The 23,762-nt window shown below is 44.2% G+C and overlaps 3 protein-coding genes across 3 annotated transcripts; 2 read left to right on the top strand and 1 right to left on the bottom strand.

Moving 5' to 3' along the window:
• Positions 1-161: 161 nt before the first annotated feature.
• LOC118100748 (interferon a3-like) lies at positions 162-1,978 on the bottom strand. The gene is made up of 5 exons (XM_035146110.2): positions 1,795-1,978; positions 1,628-1,708; positions 1,339-1,488; positions 1,082-1,165; positions 162-260 (listed from the first exon to the last, which is right to left on the bottom strand). The coding sequence occupies exons 1-5, from the start codon at positions 1,918-1,920 to the stop codon at positions 162-164; spliced, it is 540 nt and encodes a 179-aa protein (XP_035002001.1). The 5' UTR covers positions 1,921-1,978.
• Positions 1,979-10,084: 8,106 nt separating this feature from the next.
• On the top strand, positions 10,085-11,539 carry LOC118100772 (interferon a3). Its single transcript, XM_035146148.1, has 5 exons — positions 10,085-10,210; positions 10,302-10,382; positions 10,537-10,686; positions 10,860-10,943; positions 11,441-11,539. Exons 1-5 carry the CDS (start codon positions 10,085-10,087, stop codon positions 11,537-11,539), a joined length of 540 nt encoding a protein of 179 aa, XP_035002039.1.
• Positions 11,540-12,808: 1,269 nt separating this feature from the next.
• On the top strand, positions 12,809-23,357 carry plekhm1 (pleckstrin homology domain containing, family M (with RUN domain) member 1). Its single transcript, XM_035145876.2, has 12 exons — positions 12,809-13,012; positions 14,468-14,555; positions 15,597-15,838; positions 15,941-16,609; positions 17,373-17,871; positions 18,672-18,819; positions 19,029-20,009; positions 20,136-20,281; positions 20,536-20,729; positions 20,918-20,981; positions 21,067-21,224; positions 21,466-23,357. The coding sequence occupies exons 2-12, from the start codon at positions 14,502-14,504 to the stop codon at positions 21,572-21,574; spliced, it is 3,264 nt and encodes a 1,087-aa protein (XP_035001767.1). The 5' UTR covers positions 12,809-13,012; positions 14,468-14,501; the 3' UTR covers positions 21,575-23,357.
• The last annotated feature ends 405 nt before the right edge of the window (positions 23,358-23,762 follow it).

The raw sequence follows: 23,762 nt of genomic DNA, 5'->3' as shown, positions 1-23,762 counted from the left end.
TTGCTTGACGAATAATTGTTTTTATTGGATATGACATGTATGAAAATAAATTAGCACAATCAACCAATGAACTAATAAATAGTCAAAAAACTTGATGAATGAATGAATAAATAAATAAATAAGTAAATAGTTAAATAGATAAATAATCTGATGGACAGATTCTAGTCTCTGGTGAGTAGAGATGAAAGCAGCAGGTCTGATCTCATCAGATGACTTTTAATTTCCTTCCTGATCAGCTCCCAGGATTCAGCAGTGTAGTCCTACACACACACAAGAATATTATTATTAGAAGGTAGGTAGGTAGGTAGGTAGGTAGGTAGGTAGGTAGGAAGGTAGGTAGGGTTAGTAGGTAGGTAGGTAGGTAGGTAGGAAGGTAGGAAGGTAGGTAGGGTTAGTAGGCAGGTAGGTAGGTAGGCAGGTAGGTAGGCAGGTAGGTAGGCAGGTGGGGTTAGTAGGTTGGCAGGCAGGTAGGCAGGCAGGTAGGCAGGCAGGCAGGCAGGCAGGCAGGCAGGCAGGGAGGCAGGAAGGTAGGGTTAGTAGGCAGGTAGGCAGGGGTGGGTGGGTGGGTGGGTGGGAGGGTGGTGGGTGGTGGGTGGGTGGGTGGGTGAGTGGGAGGAAGGTAGGTGGGGTTAGTAGGTAGGTAGGTAGGTGGGTAGGTGGGCAGGTAGGTAGGTGGGCAGGGTTAGTAGGCAGGCTGGTGGGTGGTGGGTGGGTGGGTGGGTGGTGGGTAGGCAGGTGGTGAGTGGGTAGGCAGGCTGGCAGGGAGGGTGGGAGGCAGGTGGGTGGGGTTGGTAGGTGGGTGGGTGGGTGGGTGGGCAGGTGGGTGGGCAGGCAGGCAGGCAGGCAGGGGAGGCAGGTAGGTCAGGAGGAAGGAAGGTAGAAGGCAGGCAGGTGGGCAGGGAGGTAGGAGTAGGCAGGCAGGCAGGTAGGTGGGTCAGTGGGGAGGTAGGGAGTAGGAGGCAGGCAGGGAGGCAGGTAGGTGGGTGGGTGGGTGGGTAGGTAGGTAGGTAGGTAGGTAGGTGGGTAGGTGGGTAGGTAGGTAGGTAGGTAGGTAGGTAGGTAGGTAGGTAGGAAGACTCACCAGTCTATGTAGGAGATGACGTGACAGTCTCTTGAAATACATGCGCAGCTTCTTGTTCTTCTTCTTGTGAATGTGGCTCACAATCTAAATAGATAAAAGGTTTTGAACAATACTTTAAAATACAGCTTTGTTTTAGTTTTATGAAATTACACTGTCACCATGGAGACGCCTCAGTCAACAGCACTCAGAGCGACAGATCAGTCAGTTTTAAATGTGAGGGAACGAGTGAGGCTGCGTTCATCCACCCTGACACTTACACAGGAGCGAAGGCCGTCAGCCTGTCGGCTCATGACGTTGAGGAAGTCCTCCAATCTTCTCTCGTCCCATGATGCAGCGCGGTGGTCCTCCTCAAACAGCAACACCACCTCCTCCAGAACCTGCACCGTGAGCGCAAGTTTATCCTCATCCTGGTAGAGGAGGAGGAAGAAGATGAAGGACGAGGAGAAATCATATAGACGTACATTTGACAGCTGTTTTAAAAACTGGAGATAAAAAGAAGAGATATAACAAATATAATAAAAATCATGTGGTTTGTATTTTACTCACTGATGCTTTGGACTTCTGACTGTACAGATCCTCAGGGAAGGACACTTCAACATCCTCAGTGGAGTTGGTGGAGTTATGAGCCTGCATCACACACACACGTCATGTTGTCATTTCATTCACTTCAGTTATTCCAAAGAATTTAAACCTGATGCAAACAAGTCACTCACCATCATCTCTAGTAGATCCAAAGAGTTCTCACTGAGCTGTTTGAACTTTTGATCCATCCATCTGCAGCTCAGCGCCGAGCCTGCGACGCTCAGGCCGAGGCAAACTAAGAAGATCCTGTGGAGCATTTTTAAAAGAGCAGGTAGAGGTTGACTTAGTAAACTCAGGTGTCTCCTGGTGTTTGTGTTGCAGCAGATCTGCAGAGCCTCATTTATAGCAGAACTCACCTATTTCATTTTCCTAACACAAGCTGTGGGAAAACCTGCACCGGCACTGTGGCTTTCACACAGTTCACATGTCAAGGTGAAACCTCAACATGCAGGTAAAATGTCACAAACCTTAACTGAAATTAGGATCCTGATAAAAACTGTATTCACTTTATTAGGATAAAAGCATAATAATGTTCAGATGTTGTGCTATAAACTTTCATATAAACTGTACATTTTGTTTTGGTAGAAATAAAATCTTTCATTTGTTTTGTACTGCATCTTGTTTTACTCTGACCTAGTTACATATATACTTACACAAACCTAATTCTAAAACAAGGATGTTTTTTTTATTATTGTGGGAATTGCATCATTATTTCAGTTTGGACTCATTATAATCATTCATTGATAAAACTGCAGGTGTCATTGTGTCCATGAGGCGTCATAAAGGGAACTTCCCTCAGAGACAAGAGGAAAGTGGCTGCGGGCTGAACTTTGACGCTGGTTCATGTGAACATGTCAGTGACATTTCACCTTGTTGTGACCACGGCTGCACCGACGTCACAACCAGAGGATTCTCCAGAACAGAATCTGCAGAACAGGCCACATTTTCAACCTGATATCAACCTGAAAAATGAAAAATCACAGAGTGGCAGCAGAACAAACACAGACTTTTATTTTGTTATGTTTCTTTTGTTGGGGACAGAGCACCTGACTGATCCATACTTTGTTTGTCTTGACGTCTTTTTTGAGAGTGTAAACATACTTGAAGTCTTAGCACACGTCCGCAAAATGAAACAGTTTATGGTTGTAGCACGTGGGCGTGGCAGATTAGCTTTCTTAGTGACATGTAGACAGCATTAAAGCTGTGACACTGTAGGTGTGTCTGCCTTGTTTCCGCGTTACAAACAGGCCACAAGGTGAAAACACTTCCCCTTCACAGAAAATGAAAGTGACTCCGGTGGTTGTCGCTCATTCACGCAGCTCACGTCATCTTTCTGAAGAATGACCACACGTGCAGCCTGTGAATGAGCCTCTCCGTATTTCATCATGTCATTCGCGTCATTCATGTTATCAACCTTGGTTGCATTTTCACTTTATTGTTCTGTGGTGGATTGGGTGTTTTTTATTTTATTTTAAATCTCCAATTACTATTTGACATTTTTTATTTTTTATTAAATGTAGCTATTACACAGAGTATTTTTTCTTTCCCCTCACAAACAGAGTGAATTCGTAGGAAATCAAACAAACATGTTTTCCCAAAAGTGCGTATGATTATTTGACAACATTTTATTATTATTATCATCATCACCCTTTGCACACTTTAATTTAACCCTCTCATTTTCAGACCTCTGCTTCAAATAGACATAATCGAAATTAATAGTGTATATATCAGTAAGTACAGGGTCTATGTGAATAGTCTTTGTATTTATATAAAGGTAAAACTTATTGTATAAGTATTGTTGTGCCATGATGCATCAAACGTGATACCATAAAATGGTGTGCCTTTCGGCATTCAATAAATTTGGTTATCAAAATAAAATATTAGATATTAATATTTTATTATTAATATTAAATAATAACTTTAATTGATTAAAGTTACCTCGGGCACCACCCTTCAAAGGAAGGGAAAAGATAGCCAATTTATTGATTAAGTCTCATTGATTAAGGTTCTAACTACAAATTTGGAACTCTGATTAACAATTAAATTAATAACTATAACCAAAATTACCCTATAGATAGTTAGCTAAGTTGAAAGATATGGGGTTCTTGACAGTGTAGAGGTTGGCGAAATTCACTTATGCAACATTAATAAGAAAACATTTGTGAAAGAAAAACATTTATTATGAATATAATAAAGTATAAAAACACAAATTACTAACGGTATAATTGCTAAACAAAGATAGGTATGTGTGTGTGTCTGTGTGAGTCAGCGTGTTTTCAAGATGGTGGCTGGCCAAAGAGATAACACCCTTCCCCCACCTATTGGAATGTTTACGACCTGTAGAGATAATGAGGTGAAGAGTTATGCGTGTGTCTGTGTGTGTGCCAAATTAGAGGAAGTTACTAGATTGGATGCAACGAAAGACTGTGAAGAGCATAACAGACTAACATTACTTTCTCAATAACTTGTACCCAAAATATCACAACACCACAAATCAAAGTTATAAACCTCACACAGAATCGAATAAACAGTCTTGCTTAGCCTAGTATAATTATTAAGCCCAGATGTGTTACCAGTCCGTGGAAAGGGGAAAACGGAAGTTGCTGTGCAGTTCGCAGTTTTGTGTCGTCTTGCTGGTTTCGGTTGAGTTCAGTTCAGTTGCTGAAGTTTGCCAGCAGGACATCGAGTCGCTGCTAGGACGTTGGTAGAGCTTGGAGGGCGAGGAGGTTTCCTTGGTGAGATGAGCTGGAAGCTGCACCTTTGTGCTCCTCTCGAAGAGTTGGATGGGAAGAGAAGATGTGAGCTGGAGAAGAGGCTCCACAGCCTTCCCTCCTGTGGAAGGATTGTGGGAAGAGGCAGGACGAGGCTCGACAGCCTTCTCTCCGTTGAGGGAGTTTAGAAAGAGAGAGATCGAGCGCAAGAACTTAGCTTATATTGGCCCGGTGACCTCACAGGTCATGGGGTCCAGAGTGACCAATGGGAGTTGAAACCTGTGTCCCTGGGGGGGGTTTCCACCCCTCTGTGTGAAGTTGATGCCCTCTGGGACATTGAGTTCCTTGCTCTGGTTTTTAATGACCCCTGGGAGACGGAGTCCTGGAGGGACATGCTGCTTCCGGCTTTGATGGCACATGTAGGCCGAAGTGTGGTTTCACACAAAACCATGGCCCAACATCCCCCCTTCGTTCTCAGGATCGCACCTGACGTGGGTTCCTGAGGGCGAACTTGAACATGTTTAGTCCAAAGCTGGAAAAGTCAATTGTCAGTTCATTTGGATTGTCACATCTGGGCATTTGTGTATACTATCTAGTTTGGCTAAGCAAGATTCAAATTAGACAAATAATTCAGATTACAATGACAGTACAATATGAATAACCTGTGCTCTTCACTAGGTTAGGGAGAAAAAGGAAGAAATAAGACATTGTAAATTGTAAGATAAGATGCAGAGAGAGTGGCACGTACAATGATAAGGTCATTTTTGGAATGTCCAAGAGTTTTGTTCACTCATGGAATCCTACTCAATGTAGTACTCAGTCTGATCTGTTAGACTTAACAATTTTAATCTTCAGCAGGTTTTCCTGCGGAAGGTTGTCATAATTTTTCAAAGTCTCCAAATCCAAATGACTGTATCATTGTTTCTGTAATAATATGCTAATGTCCTAACATGTGTTGTATGGACTTCATTATTATGAAATGGAAAGTAGTCGATCCAAACATATTTACAAAGTTGGCAGTGGTATATAAGTTTAATCAGAATTTAGGTTTTGGAGTTTACTGCTGTTGCTAACAAAACAGGTTTCCTATTAACTGCAAGAAACTTAATACTGACTGTCAGTATAGGGGTTCACTGTGTTGGTTATGGCCTTGAGGAGCGAGCTCTGGATCGCCTGTGTCGTGGCTCAGGGCCGTAACGCTCTGGGGAGCCAGAGTCCAGGAGGACTTCAGAGGCGCTGTCACTGTGTGCTCGGTCATAACCATATTTTAAACTGTACTCAGAGACGCTGTCGTCATCTTCTGAGCAGTGGTCAGTTGTCTGAGCCAGAATTTCAGAGTATGGCTTCCTACAGCTTCTACTGTGGGAATGCCTATCTCTGGGAAGTGGGTGGACATGGCGGATACGCTCTGTGTCCCTACGCTGCCTGTTGTCACCCCCCTTCGTTTTGTTGTGAGGGTGAAGTTTTGAGGCAGCGGATGAATTTGGCACCGTGCTGTTTGTTTTGACGGGCTCGGTTGCACCTACTGTAGCCTTGAAAGTGATAACAGTTTCCCAAGCCACCTGTGTCATCTTCCTGATCTGCTGCATTGAAGGTTTTCCTTGCTGTGTCATCAGTACAACATGTGTGCGTATACATGGATGTAAGTTTCGTAAGAACATGGACTTGAAGGTGGGATTTTCTTCTAGGCCTGGTGCGTTCTTTCCCTGAAAATAAACATGCCTCAAACGTCGAAAATAATCTTTGGGATTTTCGCGACGTGAATGTTTAATTTGGGATGCTGTAACAATGGATGTGATCTCGTCAGCAGTAGAAGAGAATTCCTCGACTAGTGCTTTACGGAGCTCTGTGTAGTTACTTGTGACGCTGGAAGGAAGTGACTGAATAAACCTGTGAACAGCTGTAGAGCTGGTTTTTAACACAAGTCTAACCTTCTCTCTTTCTGTTGCATTTGGCACATCACTTAAGCTGAGATCTAGTTCTCTAAAGTAATTATCAATATTGTTATCACAGTTGTCTGGATCAAATTGTTCAATATCTTTAGCTAGAAACTCAAGCAAATCAAAGCGCGGACACTGTGAGGTCCGGGCACGTGCATCACCTGCTCCAGGTCTCTCTGGTTGAGGGGGAGGTGCTAAAACATCTTGAAAGGTTGAAGTCCCCCCTTTGGAGAGTTGTGCACGGAAAAATGTGTCATGCATCCGTGGATGAGAAGAATATGAGGCACAATGTGTTCTTGAAGATAAACTACATATGTCATCAATGTCAGTATCAGAGTCAGGGAGATGGGAAGTTAGGAAGCTGTTACCTCTTCCTGTCAGTGGAGGACCAGGAGGTGACTTAATTCCCGAAGACTTAGGGTCGGATGGGATTCTGTCCCATCTTGGGAGTGAAGAGGGAGTTAACCGTACACTATCGGAGGAGTGTGAATCGGAATAACCAGAATCGCATTGGTTCAAAAACTGATGTGAGGCCGGGCCTTCTAATCTAAGTTTGAACAATTCCTCCTTGTGTGAAATGAGATCTGACTCTGCTGAGTGCAGGTCTCCTAAATAGTGCAGGGCTTTCTTACTAGCAGTTTGAACCTCCTGGAAAAGAAAAGCATTTTGCGCTCTTAGGGCATTTACCTCCTGTTCCACAGCTGCTTTGCTCTGACAGGCAAGGTTGATTTGCCTGTGGAAATTTAGAATCATACATCTCAACAATGGACCCTTTGATGCTGTTTGTGCATCACACCTGTCATTAAGTAGAGAATCTATTTCTTTATTACACTCACTGAAGTTCAACTTGCTGATGAATTCAGGATAGCCAGGGGTCAGGCTCTGTGCTATGGAAAAAACAAATTGTTCTACACAGGGGTTCTCCATTGTTGGTTCTGAAATTGAAAATTAGATTTACAAGTTTATAAATCAAAAAGCAGTGTGGTTGGCTTTGGTGTTGCACTGGCAGACACCTGGTAGTGTGGATTTGGTCGTACACTAGCCTAACCAAACTATGGTGGATTAAACAGTTCACCAAACTTTTAATCACTAACTGATATGCAGGGCAGTAACAGTTAGGGGTTCTATAAATTCACAGGGCTGGAAGCACGCTGTGGCTCTTTCTCAGGTTCTCTTATCCAACTTGGGCTGATATGCTTGGCAGTAACAGCCAGGTACAAGCTCTGTTACATAGGGCCGGTGGCGCGCTATGTCTTAATTCAAAAGCACTTAACAGTTACAGGAAATTTCACAGCTTGACCAGTTAACATTGAATATGTGATATTCAAATGTTAAAAGAAATTCTTAAAATTTCAACAACGAATATTCAACTGGAGTTATTAGCAACGATAGCAATCTTTTAGCGTAACACTATGAGGACCTAAAATGGTAGTTATGAATAATTAATTATTAATAAACATTTAATTTATGAATAAATTAAATTTCACCACAATGCACTTGTTTGTAAATACGGTTGAATGTCTACTCCGGTGCAAGACTAGTGGAATTGAATTCAAACCTTTGGCTTGACTGAAAATTCAAAATTCCACTTATTTCTAGCGTTGGATAAAAAGAAATTAATATTGCATAATCATGAATTTTTCAACTGTACTCTCCCTCACGCGGGGGCACCATTTATGTTAGCCAAAAATGGAAGAGGAAGAAACAATTAATGTTGCATAATTATGAATTTTTGCCAACTGTACTCGGTCCACCCAGGGACGCCATTAATGTTGGAAAAAATTATTAAAAATAAAAATTACTAATTACTAATTAAATAACAACAATTAATGTTGCATAATTATGAATTTTTGCCAACTGTACTCTGTCCACCCAGGGACGCCATTAATGTTGGAAAAAATATTATTAAAAATAAAAATTACTAATTGCTAATTAAATAACAATTAATGTTGCATAATTATGAATTTTTGCCAACTGTACTCTGCCCACCCAGGGACGCCATTAATGTTGTGCCATGATGCATCAAACGTGATACCATAAAATGGTGTGCCTTTCGGCATTCAATAAATTTGGTTATCAAAATAAAATATTAGATATTAATATTTTATTATTAATATTAAATAATAACTTTAATTGATTAAAGTTACCTCGGGCACCACCCTTCAAAGGAAGGGAAAAGATAGCCAATTTATTGATTAAGTCTCATTGATTAAGGTTCTAACTACAAATTTGGAACTCTGATTAACAATTAAATTAATAACTATAACCAAAATTACCCTATAGATAGTTAGCTAAGTTGAAAGATATGGGGTTCTTGACAGTGTAGAGGTTGGCGAAATTCACTTATGCAACATTAATAAGAAAACATTTGTGAAAGAAAAACATTTATTATGAATATAATAAAGTATAAAAACACAAATTACTAACGGTATAATTGCTAAACAAAGATAGGTAGTGTGTGTGTCTGTGTGAGTCAGCGTGCTTTCAAGATGGTGGCTGGCCAAAGAGATAACACCCTTCCCCCACCTATTGGAATGTTTACGACCTGTAGAGATAATGAGGTGAAGAGTTATGCGTGTGTCTGTGTGTGTGCCAAATTAGAGGAAGTTACTAGATTGGATGCAACGAAAGACTGTGAAGAGCATAACAGACTAACATTACTTTCTCAATAACTTGTACCCAAAATATCACAACACCACAAATCAAAGTTATAAACCTCACACAGAATCGAATAAACAGTCTTGCTTAGCCTAGTATAATTATTAAGCCCAGATGTGTTACCAGTCCGTGGAAAGGGGAAACGGAAGTTGCTGTGCAGTTCGCAGTTTTGTGTCGTCTTGCTGGTTTCGGTTGAGTTCAGTTCAGTTGCTGAAGTTTGCCAGCAGGACATCGAGTCGCTGCTAGGACGTTGGTAGAGCTTGGAGGCGAGGAGGTTTCCTTGGTGAGATGAGCTGGAAGCTGCACTTTGTGCTCCTCTCGAAGAGTTGGATGGGAAGAGAAGATGTGAGCTGGAGAAGAGAGGCGCTCCACAGCCTGCCCTCCTGTGGAAGGATTGTGGGAAGAGGCAGGACGAGGCTCGACAGCCTTCTCTCCGTTGAGGGAGTTTAGAAAGAGAGAGATCGAGCGCAAGAACTTAGCTTATATTGGCCCGGTGACCTCACAGGTCATGGGGTCCAGAGTGACCAATGGGAGTTGAAACCTGTGTCCCTGGGGGGGGTTTCCACCCCTCTGTGTGAAGTTGATGCCCTCTGGGACATTGAGTTCCTTGCTCTGGTTTTTAATGACCCCTGGGAGACGGAGTCCTGGAGGGACATGCTGCTTCCGGCTTTGATGGCACATGTAGGCCGAAGTGTGGTTTCACACAAAACCATGGCCCAACAGTATATATGTAACTAGGTCAGAGTAAAACAAGATGCAGTACAAAACAAATGAAAGATTTTATTTCTACCAAAACAAAATGTACAGTTTATATGAAAGTTTATAGCACAACATCTGAACATTATTATGCTTTTATCCTAATAAAGTGAATACAGTTTTTATCAGGATCCTAATTTCAGTTAAGGTTTGTGACATTTTACCTGCATGTTGAGGTTTCACCTTGACATGTGAACTGTGTGAAAGCCACAGTCCATGTGCAGGTTTTCCCACAGCTTGTGTTAGGAAAATGAAATATGTGAGTTCTGCTATATGAGGCTCTGCAGATCTGCTGCAACACAAACACCAGGAGACACCTGAGTTTACTAAGTCCACCTCTACCTGCTCTTTTAAAAATGCTCCACAGGATCTTCTTAGTTTGCCTCGGCCTGAGCGTCGCAGGCTCGGCGCTGAGCTGCAGATGGATGGATCAAAAGTTCAAACAGCTCAGTGAGAACTCTTTGGATCTACTAGAGATGATGGTGAGTGACTTGTTTGCATCAGGTGTAAATTCTTTGGAATAACTGAAGTGAATGAAATGACAACATGACGCTGTGTGTGTGTGTGATGCAGGCTCATAACTCCACCAACTCCACTGAGGATGTTGAAGTGTCCTTCCCTGAGGATCTGTACAGTCAGAAGTCCAAAGCATCAGTGAGTAAAATACAAACCTGCAGTGAAGAAACCACATGATTTTTATTATATTTGTTATATCTCTTCTTTTTATCTCCAGTTTTTAAAACAGCTGTCAAATGTACGTCTGTATGATTTCTCCTCGTCCTTCATCTTCTTCCTCCTCCTCTACCAGGATGAGGATAAACTTGCGCTCACGGTGCAGGTTCTGGAGGAGGTGGTGTTGCTGTTTGAGGAGGACCACCGCGCTGCATCATGGGACGAGAGAAGATTGGAGGACTTCCTCAACGTCATGAGCCGACAGGCTGACGGCCTTCGCTCCTGTGTAAGTGTCAGGGTGGATGAACGCAGCCTCACTCGTTCCCTCACATTTAAAACTGACTGATCTGTCGCTCTGAGTGCTGTTGACTGAGGCGTCTCCATGGTGACAGTGTAATTTCATAAAACTAAAACAAAGCTGTATTTTAAAGTATTGTTCAAAACCTTTTATCTATTTAGATTGTGAGCCACATTCACAAGAAGAAGAACAAGAAGCTGCGCATGTATTTCAAGAGACTGTCACGTCATCTCCTACATAGACTGGTGAGTCTTCCTACCTACCTACCTACCTACCTACCTACCTACCTACCTACCCTACCTGCCCTGCCTACCTACCTGCCTGCCTCACCTGCTGCCACACCTGCCTGCTACCTACCCACACCTACCTGCCTACCTGCACCTGCCTACCTACCTGCCCACCTACCCACCCCCACCTGCCTGCCCACCTACCCACCACCCTGCCTACCTACCCTACCTGCCTACCTGCCTTCCTACCCTACCTGCCCTCACCTACCTTCCTACCTTCCTACCCACCTACCTGCCCACCTACCTAACTTCCTACCCACCTACCTACCTACCCACCTACCTACTAACCCTACCTACCTACCTACCTCGCACCCCACCCACCTACCTACCTACCCACCTACCTACCTACCTACTAACCCTACCTTCCTACCTACCTACCCACCCTCCTCCCTAACCTACCTACCTACCTACCGACCTTCCTACCTTCTAATAATAATATTCTTGTGTGTGTGTAGGACTACACTGCTGAATCCTGGGAGCTGATCAGGAAGCAAATTGAAAGTCATCTGATGAGATCAGACCTGCTGCTTTCATCTCTACTCACCAGAGACTAGAATCTGTCCATCAGATTATTTATCTATTTAACTATTTAACTATTTATTTATGTATTTATTTATTTATTCAATCATTCATCAAGTTGTTTGACTATTTATTATTATTTATTCATTGGTTGAATGTGCTAATTTATTTGTAATTTTTTTTATTTGAATGTTCTTATTTATTCATTAAATATTTCTGACATGTCATATCCAATAAAAAAGAATGAATCATCCAGCATAAATAATTGTTCATTGTTTTTATTCCTATTTCCACCGATCTTTGTGCAGTCAATTCCTTTCTGATAAAAAACAAAGAACAGAAAAACAAACTCTTGTAATTATCAGTCATAGAATGATTAACTGGTTTGTTGCACTGGGGGCAATGGGCCCAGTTTGAAGCTGTGACTTGTCTGTGGAACATTTCAGAAGAACATGAAGTTCTCACGTGTCAGCAACATCAACACCCTTCAAACTGCTGCGTTCAGGGGAACCTCGTAAATTACCACTGCTGTCGATGCTGCCTCTCCACGTTCAAAACTTACCAGAAATAAAGTGTGCTTGATCTTACACCAGTGTGATAAGAACTACCGAACAGGACAGGAACCATCTTTCAAATGCATCTAACGTGTTGTTTTACTCACTTGCTCTTTAGTTTAGTCCCGATCCAGTGTAGTTGCTTTGTAAATTAGGTAAAATGACGGAAACCATCCTGAAAAAGTTCTATTTTCATATCTCTGCTTTATATCAGGGGCGGGGAACCTGTTCTCTGTCAAGGTCCATTTATATCTTCATAAAATCCTTCGAGGGCCACACTAACTTATTGTTTATTATTAATCGATTAATATTCACAAGGTTCAGTTATGGATATTTCATTGTATAATACCAACGTTGCTGTGTAGCTATGAAAGGAAACATCTCACGTGGTGCATAATGAAAGATATCATGGTTAGCCTGTCACGACAATAACATTTGTTTGACGATATATTGTCCAAGAAATTATTGCGATGAACGATATTATTGTCACCATTTTGAAACCATTTCATACCACTGATATCATGATAACAGTATCTCATTATCATGTGAGTTCAACCTTTCAAAGAGCTTGATTCTAGAGAATATTCAGTCTGACATTTGAATTAAAAATATCAAAACATCCTCAATGAATAAAACGTTATTAAAATAAACCGCACAACAACAACAAAAAGGGAGAGAAGTCGCTTTTTACCCATATTTCCGGTGGACCGTGAAGGCGTCGCGGGTGTAATCACGCTCCCATGATGCATTTGGGTTCAGTCGGACGGCTCGGAAACCGCCTCACGTCAAAACAAATCGCGGCTAACGCAGGTTTTCCGGTGTTTTCCGGTGTTTTCGTACGCAAAGCGATGGAGAGCGACTGTTCGCACCGACCCCGCTGCTGAGGTCCCGGCCGTGCACGGGGAGACACGCGGGGGGGGGGACGTCAAGCTCGGTCCTGAGCTCAGCTAGCTAGTAAGTAAGCTAGCTCTGTGCTAACACTGATAGCCCTGACAGTTTTAAAAACAAGTAGTGAAGCATCACGTGTTTTTTTTCACGTTAACCGGATTCCGGTTGTTAATATTTAAACCTAATTGCAGTTTCTTTAATTAACCCTGTTTCCTGTTATTCGCTGTACGAGCTGAACGCAGCAGAGTTTAAACACCAGTTCATCGCCTCCTAACTTTCCTCACGTTAAATGTCATTTCAGCGGAATCCACCAGGAAGCTGTTTGGGAACAACCGGGAGTAGTACTGGTTATTGTCACGTGTGAATAGTTAAATAAAGTGTGTGTTTTTTGAACGTGTGTTGCTCACGAGCCCCGCGATTAAATCACGACTTTATCAGTCACAGGAAACAGAAGCAGAAGCAGATGTGCGAGTGAGAAACATCTGGGTCGTGCATTCGGCTTCTTTCAAACTCCAGATGCTGTGGATCCTGTCACCTCCAACTTAGTGTCACTCATGTTAAACCTGCACGAAGCTAATGGAGGATGGGATGAGGTGGTTTTTATGTTTTCACCAACCTGTGGTTTATTTCAGCTCCAGTTGGTCTCAGATATGTTGTTTAGTTGTGTTACAAGCGAAAGAGACAAAGACAAAAGACACAAATGTCCATTCAAATGACCTGAATGAGTGTAGATGAGGAACTCTAATGGGAATGGGCTTCATTAAAACACAGTGTACGTGACCGCAGAGAGGAAGAGAAGGTGCAGAGCAACCCTCTCACTTCCAACTTTTGTCTGTTCTCATTCATTCCGAACTTGCGTTTAACATTTCACACACACAACAGCATTCGTGGTGATCGACTCTGTGATTGATTCAGTTCACGTCCAGACCAGGAAACAATGAGGTTGGTGATCAGAGCAGTTGATATCATGCAGACGACTTGTTTCACTAATGAAAAGGTCGACAAAGACAAAAGGTTTCTCTGTTTTCACGTTGCCCAGTTGTCCCCCACCCAGGGTTTATCTTATCTGTCTTTGATTGTATCAGGGAGCCACTGCTCTCTCTCTCGCCGCCACTTCTCTAGGATCTCGATTTGCCTTTTCTGGGATTTTTTTATTGTGTAATTGGGGAAGTTAATTCTGAAGCGTTTGCAGCCACTTCCCGGCTGACACCCTCTTTTATAACCGGCGCCTCACATGACTCTCTTACACACTGAAACCGTGAAATCGCAGATATGTCACACTGCGTAAAAGCCTCATGATGGAGCGTGCACCGATTTGTCTACGGCAAATGTGCGGCCGCCCCTGGAAGTGAGGACGAGGGCAAACATGTTTCCTCATCGTCACGCGGCGCACAAGCTCGCGTTACTTGTTTATCCCTTCTTAAATGTCAGATGTGATACCGACAGAGATATGTGTGAGTGCGTCCTGTGTGTGGTAAGCCTGTTGCACGCGTCTAATGAATCTTTGTGTCTGTGTTCCAGTCGTGCCATGTGGGAGTAGCTCCCCGGAGGTGCCATGCTCGCCACACAGATGCCAGACACGCCACCTGAGGCCAAAGATGTCAAACAGGTAAAACAACAATCTGTTCCCCTCCGAGCAGAGATCGTGTTTCTGTGCTGGCTGTTTATCCGCATTTTTTTGAAGCTTTCATTTTGATTGGGGTTTTGCCTTAGCAAGTTGATTTCTGACTTTATTTACAGTCCAAATAAAAAGGTAATTGTCACAAGGTGCAAGAACGTTATCTTCAGCTTTATATATCAATGCCTCCATGTGGATTTTCCACTGTTTTACATAATCAATTTATGCCATTAATGTGTAAAAGCAATTTTCTTTCAGCCTAAAGCTGCGGTTGTGCTTCAGGCGTTGGTCAATGCGAGTGCCAGCTGAGCTGTGACATCGACACAACGCCTTTTTCCTTTCATACTCGCACTTGAGGGGCGATGACTCAGTACAAGTTTCTTCTCTTCATGTTCATAACTTAGAATTTCTTCTTTCATTGTTTCTGCTCTAACTCTGGTGAGAGGGTCAGAAATGGACTTTATTGTCTCTGTGGAGGGATTTTTTTGCACGAACATTGTCAGTCCGTGACAATAAAGTCGTATTTAATGACACTGATGTAACCGTACTCCGCAGCGTTCAGCATTACATCAGTGTCAGAACTGAACTCGGGTCACTGGCTCATTACTGTTTTTAGAACAGGCTAAAGTTAACAGATAATCTAACGCTGGTAAAGAGATGAGACCAGATGCAGAATGAGAGGTTAAACGGCAGCATTTCATCTCATAGGTGAGAAAAGAGGACGCAGCTTTGGAGAACGAGTGTGAACTTCTGTTATTTAATAGTTATCAGAATACACTGCACGTGTGACCAGGGCAAAGTTCTGCTGAATTAATGTGTGTGAGTCATGAAGCTGGGAAAGCAGGCGAGGATTTGTCCCTCTACACATCTTTCTAGCTGCGAGTCTCAGGTTTTGCTCAGTGGCTTGTAGGCTTGTTGTATGTTGTGGGCGTCATGTGCAAGTGGGTAAATTACAGACCTTGATGAACACTGAAGTTAACGTAAAAAAAACGAGGATGTTGACAGTTCCTGCTCCCCTGGGTTGTCACGCAGATTAAAGAGAAGCTGGCGCAGTCACTCAAGGCCCTGCAGAAGCGTTTCGTGACGTCAGACGCAGTCGTAACCAGCGAGGATGCCGACGCTAACCTGCTCTGCTGCGCCCTGGAGGCCATCTTCATCCACGGTATCAAGAGCAAGTACATCCGCTCCGAGACTGGGGGGCGAACCAGGAAGGGCGGCCGGGCTCCCCTCCCTCAGCCCTTCTTCTGGAGCCTCCTCAAGACCGTCACCCACCGGTAAGTCAAGACCGTGGCCCACACTGTCAACTACTAATCAAATCTCTAATATGATTAATGTATCTTGACCATTTCCCCACACTCTCTCTGTTAAATCCCCAGCGATGTCATCACAGAGCTGGAGAAGATCAGCTTCGTAGGCACGGACGTGGGTCGCTGCCGAGCATGGCTGCGGCTGGCGCTCAACCACGGCCTGTTGGAGTGCTACCTGGCGTCGCTGTTCCGGGAGGACTCCAAGCTGCGGGTGCATTATCAGCCCAGTGCCTTGCTCCTGAACACCGAGGAGCGGGACGTTCTGCTCAGCTACCTCCAGGGTCTGGCCTCACTCACATTCAGCCTGTCTTACAAGTCCACCGTCCTCAACGAGTGGACCACCACGCCTCTGGTTCTCGCTGGACTCTGCCCCTTCTCCCAGGTGGACACACCTGACCTGACGCTTAACGGCGGGGACCATCCCACCTCCAGGTCCCTGTGTAAGGAGTCGTGGGATACAGTGTCTCAGTCATCCAGCTCATCGGATGCTCAGGATACACAGAGAGGGTGTCCAGTGTTGTTTGTGGGGCGGGGGTCAGGTGATTTACAGGGGGGTCGGACTGCACTCAACTCTTCTAATCTCAGTCTGGACACCACAGGCTCCTCTCAGCTCTCCTCCAGCTTGAGCTCCGACAGCCTCCTGCAGGGGCAGGACCCCCGCAGCCCGACAGGAGAGCCATGGTCCTCATGTGACCTGGACATATCCAATCACATCAGCACCAAGAGACCACAGAAAGAGTAAGTAATCCTATTGTTTTTCTATATTTGTCATACTGCTGATGAAATCCCATGAAAAGACCAGAACAATCGATTGATCCGCTAATTAAGTTTTGTACGTGGATGCAAATCCTATTATTACTTATTTCCCCCGTGCTGAAGACGACTCTTGTTCAAAAAACCACTGCAAACATCAATGACACACTTTAATGCACTGGATGACATGTTCTTTCCTTAACACACACACACACACACACTAGTTTATTTTGAGTTAAGCCTAATGCGACATCCTGTTGCTGTAAATACTCGCTAACGCATCAACTACGCTTTAATCTGCGGCTGAAAATAGTCCCCAACAAACAACAAACACAGCAAAACTGTTTCAGGAAATGGCCGAGCCCTTTTTTAAGATATCGAAGAAGTATTTATTTAGTTGACCCTGCAAGAAATCTTCTTCTTGTGTGTCTGATGTTGGAAATCATCGGCCAATTAGTCACCGTTATACGTCCTCATCTTGGATTTATATACCTCTATATAATATATAGATTTTTATAGAGTTTGGAAAAAATAGGGATAATAGTAGATGAACAAGGAAGTTGAAAATTATCGTCGGTTTTGCTCTTTCCATTCGATTTTTTTGATGATCAGAAAAAACGATAATGTTTGTTTTGCATCTCGTAGCCATATTTCAGTCAGATTCATATTTAAAATGGACATTGATATATATAAATAATGTGTTATTCTATTATAAACTCAGTAAAATGTCTTGTCTCTGTCTCTGCAGTTTGCTGACTGAGTTTCGGGAGAGCGGACAGGGCAGTCAGGACTCCATGCGCGAAGACACTTCCTTTGTCTCAAGCACGGGTCCGGATCAGTTTTCGGAGACGGCTGTCTTCAGTGGCTCCGACGGCGAGACCCAGGGTCCTGCGACGCCGTCACAAGACCTGAAAGACCAGCCGCTCATTCTCTCTCATTCAGAGCCACCACCAACTTCCCCTGATTCGCCGTCATCCGATGATAACCATGTCTGCAAAACGGCCTCTGACGCGTGCGATGATACCTCCAACGAGTTGCACTTGGACACTGACACAGAGGAGGTGAATACAGCTGATGTGAATACAGCTGATGTGAATACAGCGGATGTGAAGGAGAGCAGTGCGTCTGTTCAGAAAGAGAAAGAAGTAGAGAGCTCAGTGAAGAGCAGCTCGGAGCCGTCACTGCATCCGGGGCCACGTCGCTCTTCCAGCATCCTGAGCAGGACGTTGTCCACAGATTCTCTGTCAGTAAGTACATTAGCACACAAATAGCTTCAAGTTGGAAATGATAAGGATAAGGATGAATTGTTCAGGCTCTAAAGTAAACCAGGTAAAGGTCAAAGGTCAAATCGTCCTTCCCTCAGTTAGTGCCGGCTTTGAGACGACAACTCGAGGAAGAACCGTTGATCCCAGTTCACTTGAACTTATTTCCAGAGGAGAACATTGTTCACAGTGGAGAATTTGCTGTCACTCCTGTTGCTATTCGGGATTTCCCAGTGAGGAACTGGCGGATAGAATGTCTGACTCCTTCCAGTGTAACCGAGCGGAAAATCAGCCCAAGCTATTCATGGGAAAAAAATATGTAGCTGTTATTTATTTTATTTTATTTTTTTCAAGCAGCTCAATGAGATGATGAGGAGAAGTCACGACAGTGTTGTTTGGGAAACTGTAGATCAGGAGGTTGTGGTCAAAATGAAGCCCAGAGTTCACTGCTCCAGGATGTGTCCCAACATTTCACAACATGCTGTACTTACTGTAGTTACCACATGATGCCCATTCACTTCAAGTCAGTCACAAGGATGTGACTGACTTGAAGTGTGTGCTCAAGTGAACACAATGAAAAAATACATCGATCCAGTTTCAAATCCTTTTATTAATTGTAGTTTGTATCATTGTAGTTTTACATCAAAATCTGTCTTGAACTTTAACAGAGAAAGACTCATGATAACAGGAACCACTCTTTCACACACTACTCACTGAAAAGCTCAAGTAAGTCAGATTTTATTTCCTTGTGCATAAGATTAATACTTTTGTCTTTTACATCGCAGCATTCCCGTTCCTGGATCTCCGAGGACGACATCTACAAGCCCCAGCTGGAGGAGGTGTCTGATCAGGACGAGGCGCCTCCAGCCGCTCTTACGCCTGAGCCCAAGGTCTCCCAGTCCCCTCCCAGTGTCGTCCATCGCAGACAAATAGGTACTCGACAGCATCTCCTGGTTTCAAGTGGAAAACTGAAACTAGATCATTTGTTTTTATGTGTCATCGCACGGTGTATCAGATTGAAGAATTAAATGTGTTAGGCCTAACACCGGCTTCCTTGGAGTGATGATAGAGCAGAGATCATGTGTAATAGCTGCTGCTGTCTGTCCTCAAACTGTGTCTGTCCGTCTGTGTGCGTCTCTCAGGACTGTCCAACCCGTTTCGTGGCTTGCTGAAGCTCGGCCATCTCGAGAGACGAAGTGCGATGGGGTTGTGGCGAGACTATTACTGCGAGCTGTCCCCCTTTGAGTTCCGCCTGTATTTCAACGCCGAGGAGCGGACCTGCACTGACAACTGCTCCCTGGTCCGGTGTGAGGACGCTCGCGTCACCTTACCCGAGGGCCGCTTCGAGTTGGCCTTTCCTGGGAAGCGACTGTACCTCCGAGCGGCCAATCGTGACGAAGCTGAGGACTGGGTGGACCGGATCGCGGAGGCCGTCAACAATAGCCGGCCAGCACCTTGTGCCAATGAGCAGTGGGAGGTGCTACAACCGTACACTGAGAATGGTGTAGATGAACGCACGCTTTCATCCACGTCCTCCACGCCCTCCAGCCCTGAGAGAGGGATAGTACACCCGGACACTAGGACTTGCGGAGGCCTGGAGGCACCTCCTCCTCTACAGGAGTTCGACTGGACTCGGACGGCTGATTTAGAAACGGACGCCATCAAAGAAGCCGTTTTGTACTTCTCCACAGATGCTGAAGCTCGGACTTGGGCACCTCTGATCTTCTCCCTCTCGTTAGAGACGCTGAAAGGCTTCCGGATACAAGACGGGAGAAAGTTTCTGCAGCTGAACACCACCATTGAGGAAATTCGGGATGTGGTGCCTGACGTCTCCCTGGGAGGTCCGGCCTTTTTCAAACTCTTGACCGTGAAGGATGCGCTGAGACTCAGGGCAGAGAGCGCGGAGGAGGCTCGCTCTTGGAGGGTTTTGATCCGTGGAGCTCTGGACTCTTACCTGGAGAGTGGCGAGGACGATGGCTGCGTGCAGCCCGGTGCAGTGGGGGTGACTGGGAACCTCCACAGGCTGGTGCAGCACAGGTTGAAGGAAGATGGAGCACTTCTAGTTCATCTCTGCGCCGTGCCCTCGGAGAAGGGTCTGGACTCTCAGAGCTTCAAATGTGCAGGTAATATTTAGTCGTGTTAACGTATTTATTATTATTTCCAGCGTTGTGTTCATCAGTGAAACTCGGTTGTAATCTGTAATCTCTTGAATCAGAGGCTGAGATCTGATTGTTGTTTATCTCACACAGGATGTCCTCAGAAGATTGGTCCGTCCCTGGGCAGAGCCAGGTTGTGTGAGTTCTCAGGCCAGTACTACTGTGACTCCTGTCACCACGGCGACACCACCATCATCCCCTCACGCATGGTGCACAACTGGGACCTCACACAGCGAGAGGTGGGTGGCACACGTACATGGAAACGGACGGATGTGCTGATTTGATCTGATTGTGTTGTATGACTTGAATCCTAAAACGACAGAGTTCTCTTATAAAACAACCGCTGCATCACTTTTAAGACTGTTTCCATAACTGACACGAGTTCTGTCTTTTACTGTGAGTTTTTTTTCCTGTGGTGATCACACATAACATGAATCCACATGTTCTGACGGAGTGGGACGTATATATGCTGAATGTGTGCGTCTCTCTCCAGGTGTCTAAGAAGGCCCTGCGGCTGCTGTCTCAGGTGGAACACGAGCCTCTGCTCAACCTGGAGCAGCTAAACCCCGAGTTAGTGAAGCACTCCGGGTCCATGGCTCAGACCCACAACCTGCGGCAGCGACTGCGTCTCCTCGGCGACTACCTGCTCACCTGCCGCAGCGGAGCCTACAAGAAGCTCCAGGCCAGGTGTGTGTACCAGTGTGTGTTTTCTACAGGGAACCTGCAGGCGTCTAGTAAAGCTATGAATTCAGTTTCATAAATTTCCTTTACAGAAGTCTTATTTTGTTGAAAATGTCAACCTTGTTGAACTCGGCAGAAACCCTTTTATATATGACACTATTTATTATAATTAGTTTGTTCCCTGCTCTCTTCAGAATGGGTCAGCGAACGTACCTGCTGGAGTCGAGCCATCTGTACAGTGTCGTCGACCTGCAAGAGGTAACGCTGACGCCTCGTCACGCTGCTGACATCTGTCCCTTTTTGAAACGTCTCAACACACGCGTGTCTGCTCCGTCTTTTCCAGATCGCAGAGGGCCAATACGCAATCTACCTGATGACTCTGCTGCAGTTTGCCTCCAGCCACGTGTTTCAGTGTGACCTGTGCACGCAGCGCGGCTTCATCTGTCAGATTTGCCACGCACACGACACCATCTTCCCCTTCCAGTTTGACAGCACCACCAGGTAGTTTGTCCTGCGCCGCATTATTCCTGCTTTCACCTCCCTCCCCTGTTTCCACACCTTGTTCATTTATCCACCAGCTGCTAATACTCCCACGAGTTGTATTAGTTTCAAGTCAAGAGTCTGAATATATATTAATATGAAAATGATTGGTTTTTGTTTCTCTGTTTTTGTTTCTTATTCTTCTGCACCTTCAGTTTAACATTTCTTTTTCTTGCTTTCTCTTTTCCCCTCTCTGACCCAGGTGTATAGATTGTAAAGCTGTGTTCCACCTGGCATGTAAAGCTCCGGGGAGCTCGTGTCCTCGCTGTCAGCGAATGGAGAAATACCGGGAGAGGGATCTTCAGGACTGAGCGCAGCCGGCAGCACGGCGACCGGCGGCTCGCCAACTTCTTCAGGAAGCCAGACGGCCGCTTGTGGGGAGAAAAACTAAATCTAGCTTTTACATGAAGTAACCTCAAGTGCAATTATGAGTGCGATTAACCCGCCCTAACTGACCTTAAAACCAAGGGTGGTGCAAGAGCCTCGGTGCCACAGTAGCCAGAGTCTTGTGCTGATTGACGGGGACACTGACCTGTCCTGAGACATCAGATCACAAGTGGTGTGGGATGCATGTGCTCACACTCTGTTAGCTGTGTGAACACAAATGTGTTTGAAGCCACATATGAAGCACCGCCTACTAAACTGACGTCTTCGGTCCTGCCACAGGTTCACAACGAATCAAGCTTTCGCCGATACAGACACACAGTCATCGGTAGAGATGTGCTGATGACAGCCTTGTAAATACCTCCGATACGGTTCAAAATGTCGGGTCGGGCATCAGCGAGTACATGAATCTATGTGAGAATCCGATACCACGTCTTTTAAGTATATTAAGCAGCTTTTCCAATGGTCAAAAAACCCACCAAGCATCTGGCTTTTATCTGCAATGAGAGTTGATTCGAGCGAGAAGAACAGCGACATGTACATTGAAGAGCCACTTCCATACAGGATTTGTAGCATACAGCTGTTAAAATATGCAATATAAGTTGTTATTTATTAAATGCTCTGGTATCTGTGAAGGGAAAACTCGAATCCGAACATCTCCCTTCAACTTTCTTGAGAGAAAACGGCATCATCTGGTCTCAACTAACAGAAATAACATATCAAACTGGAGCCGACCACTTGTGATCGGATCTCTCAGGACGGTGATACGGAGTCTGGCCACTGAGCCTCATGACGCTGCCGCACTGCAGCCAAATGTTACTGACTTCAATACCTCTCTGAATTCTGATTCAGCCACGGCATCAAAATCCAGGACCGGACGGACGACGGTGATGTCAAGAATCGTTTCTGCTGCATCTTTTTATTTCCTTTTGTCTTAGTGTGTTGAAAAAAAACATTCTTAACACCATCGTGTTTACCACAAATGCTCTGAAAGACGCGTTTCTCAGCACAGCACAGCAGCGAGGTCGGGTTCCGCACATGCAAAATAGCGTAAACAGCTCATGACCTGTTTGAATTAACACATCTCGATCGTGCCTTCTTTTTAATTCAAGCTTTACACTACTTTTAGGGCCAAAAAGAATCACGTAATCACTTTTCTTTTTCTGAATCGCCATAACATGAAATTCCACTGCTGCATTACACATCTGTCGCCAGGAAGATTTGGTCTTAATATATTGGTTAGAGAGGTTTAGAGGGGAGATTTAAAAATAGTTTTATTATGCTGCTTGCTGACAAATGAATTATTAACAAATTGGCATAAAAACCTTTTGTTGGTGCAAATTCTGATTCAAAACACATTTTGCATATTTGCACTTAGCGCTGACTGTTAAACGGATATTTCGACCACAGTTTAGTCGTAACATCCTCACGTACATGAAGTGACACCATGGAATTGTCTTTTGATATTTTCCCGTGCTGCTCAGTTTTATTTTGGTCTCTTGAGTATTGGACTCTGATGTGGAGAGGGAGTTGCAGAATCATATAATAATGAGCCAGTGAAGGTTTTCTCATTGGATCCATTTTGATATTTGCAGGAGACAGAATTCTGCGACACTGTTTTTCTCGGTTTGTATTTTTTTATTTTCATCTCATCAAATATGTAATGTATAAATGATTTTAAGGAATAAATGTCAGTGTGTGTCCCTTTCACTTTTGTGTTTCATGAATGTGACGTTTTCTCAGTTATTGTTAGCATGCTACTTTGCTAAGTGTGCTACATCATAGACTGTAAATACAGAAATTAAGCTGATATATCACGGATTCATTGACTGTCAGTCGCTCAACTTTTCAACTGTTTTCTCGAAATGCAAAAGAGACCAATCATCAGATTTATTTCAACTTCACTCTCAACATTACGACTTTATTCTCAAAACTTTGATTAATTTTCAACATTTCATTTTTAGTCTCTGCATTTTAACTTAATTCACCAAATATAAATGATCTGCTTTGATCGACTTTTTCCTCAATATTTCAAGGACTTTATTCATAATTCACACAAAAAAAAGATTTCAGATTTCTTCCATTTTTCTCAACATTTAATTCTCACCATTACTC

The sequence above is a fragment of the Hippoglossus stenolepis genome, chromosome 21, assembly GCF_022539355.2.
Source record: "Hippoglossus stenolepis isolate QCI-W04-F060 chromosome 21, HSTE1.2, whole genome shotgun sequence".
Classification (NCBI taxonomy): Eukaryota; Metazoa; Chordata; class Actinopteri; order Pleuronectiformes; family Pleuronectidae; genus Hippoglossus; species Hippoglossus stenolepis.
This window is presented reverse-complemented; position numbering and strand designations above follow the sequence as displayed.

What these genes read in the sequence shown, in the direction of transcription:
- LOC118100748 (XM_035146110.2), bottom strand. Translation starts at nt 1,920, where the DNA reads ATGCTCCACAGGATCTTCTTAGTTTGCCTCGGCCTGAGCGTCGCAGGC. An exon ending in GTCAGAAGTCCAAAGCATCA is followed by an intron (nt 1,489 to 1,627) that starts GTGAGTAAAATA and finishes CTCCTCTACCAG; the next exon opens with GATGAGGATAAACTTGCGCT. An exon ending in GTCATCTCCTACATAGACTG is followed by an intron (nt 261 to 1,081) that starts GTGAGTCTTCCT and finishes GTGTGTGTGTAG; the next exon opens with GACTACACTGCTGAATCCTG.
- LOC118100772 (XM_035146148.1), top strand. Translation starts at nt 10,085, where the DNA reads ATGCTCCACAGGATCTTCTTAGTTTGCCTCGGCCTGAGCGTCGCAGGC. An exon ending in GTCAGAAGTCCAAAGCATCA is followed by an intron (nt 10,383 to 10,536) that starts GTGAGTAAAATA and finishes CTCCTCTACCAG; the next exon opens with GATGAGGATAAACTTGCGCT. An exon ending in GTCATCTCCTACATAGACTG is followed by an intron (nt 10,944 to 11,440) that starts GTGAGTCTTCCT and finishes GTGTGTGTGTAG; the next exon opens with GACTACACTGCTGAATCCTG.
- plekhm1 (XM_035145876.2), top strand. Translation starts at nt 14,502, where the DNA reads ATGCTCGCCACACAGATGCCAGACACGCCACCTGAGGCCAAAGATGTC. An exon ending in ACCAAGAGACCACAGAAAGA is followed by an intron (nt 16,610 to 17,372) that starts GTAAGTAATCCT and finishes CTGTCTCTGCAG; the next exon opens with TTTGCTGACTGAGTTTCGGG. An exon ending in TCAGAGCTTCAAATGTGCAG is followed by an intron (nt 20,010 to 20,135) that starts GTAATATTTAGT and finishes TATCTCACACAG; the next exon opens with GATGTCCTCAGAAGATTGGT.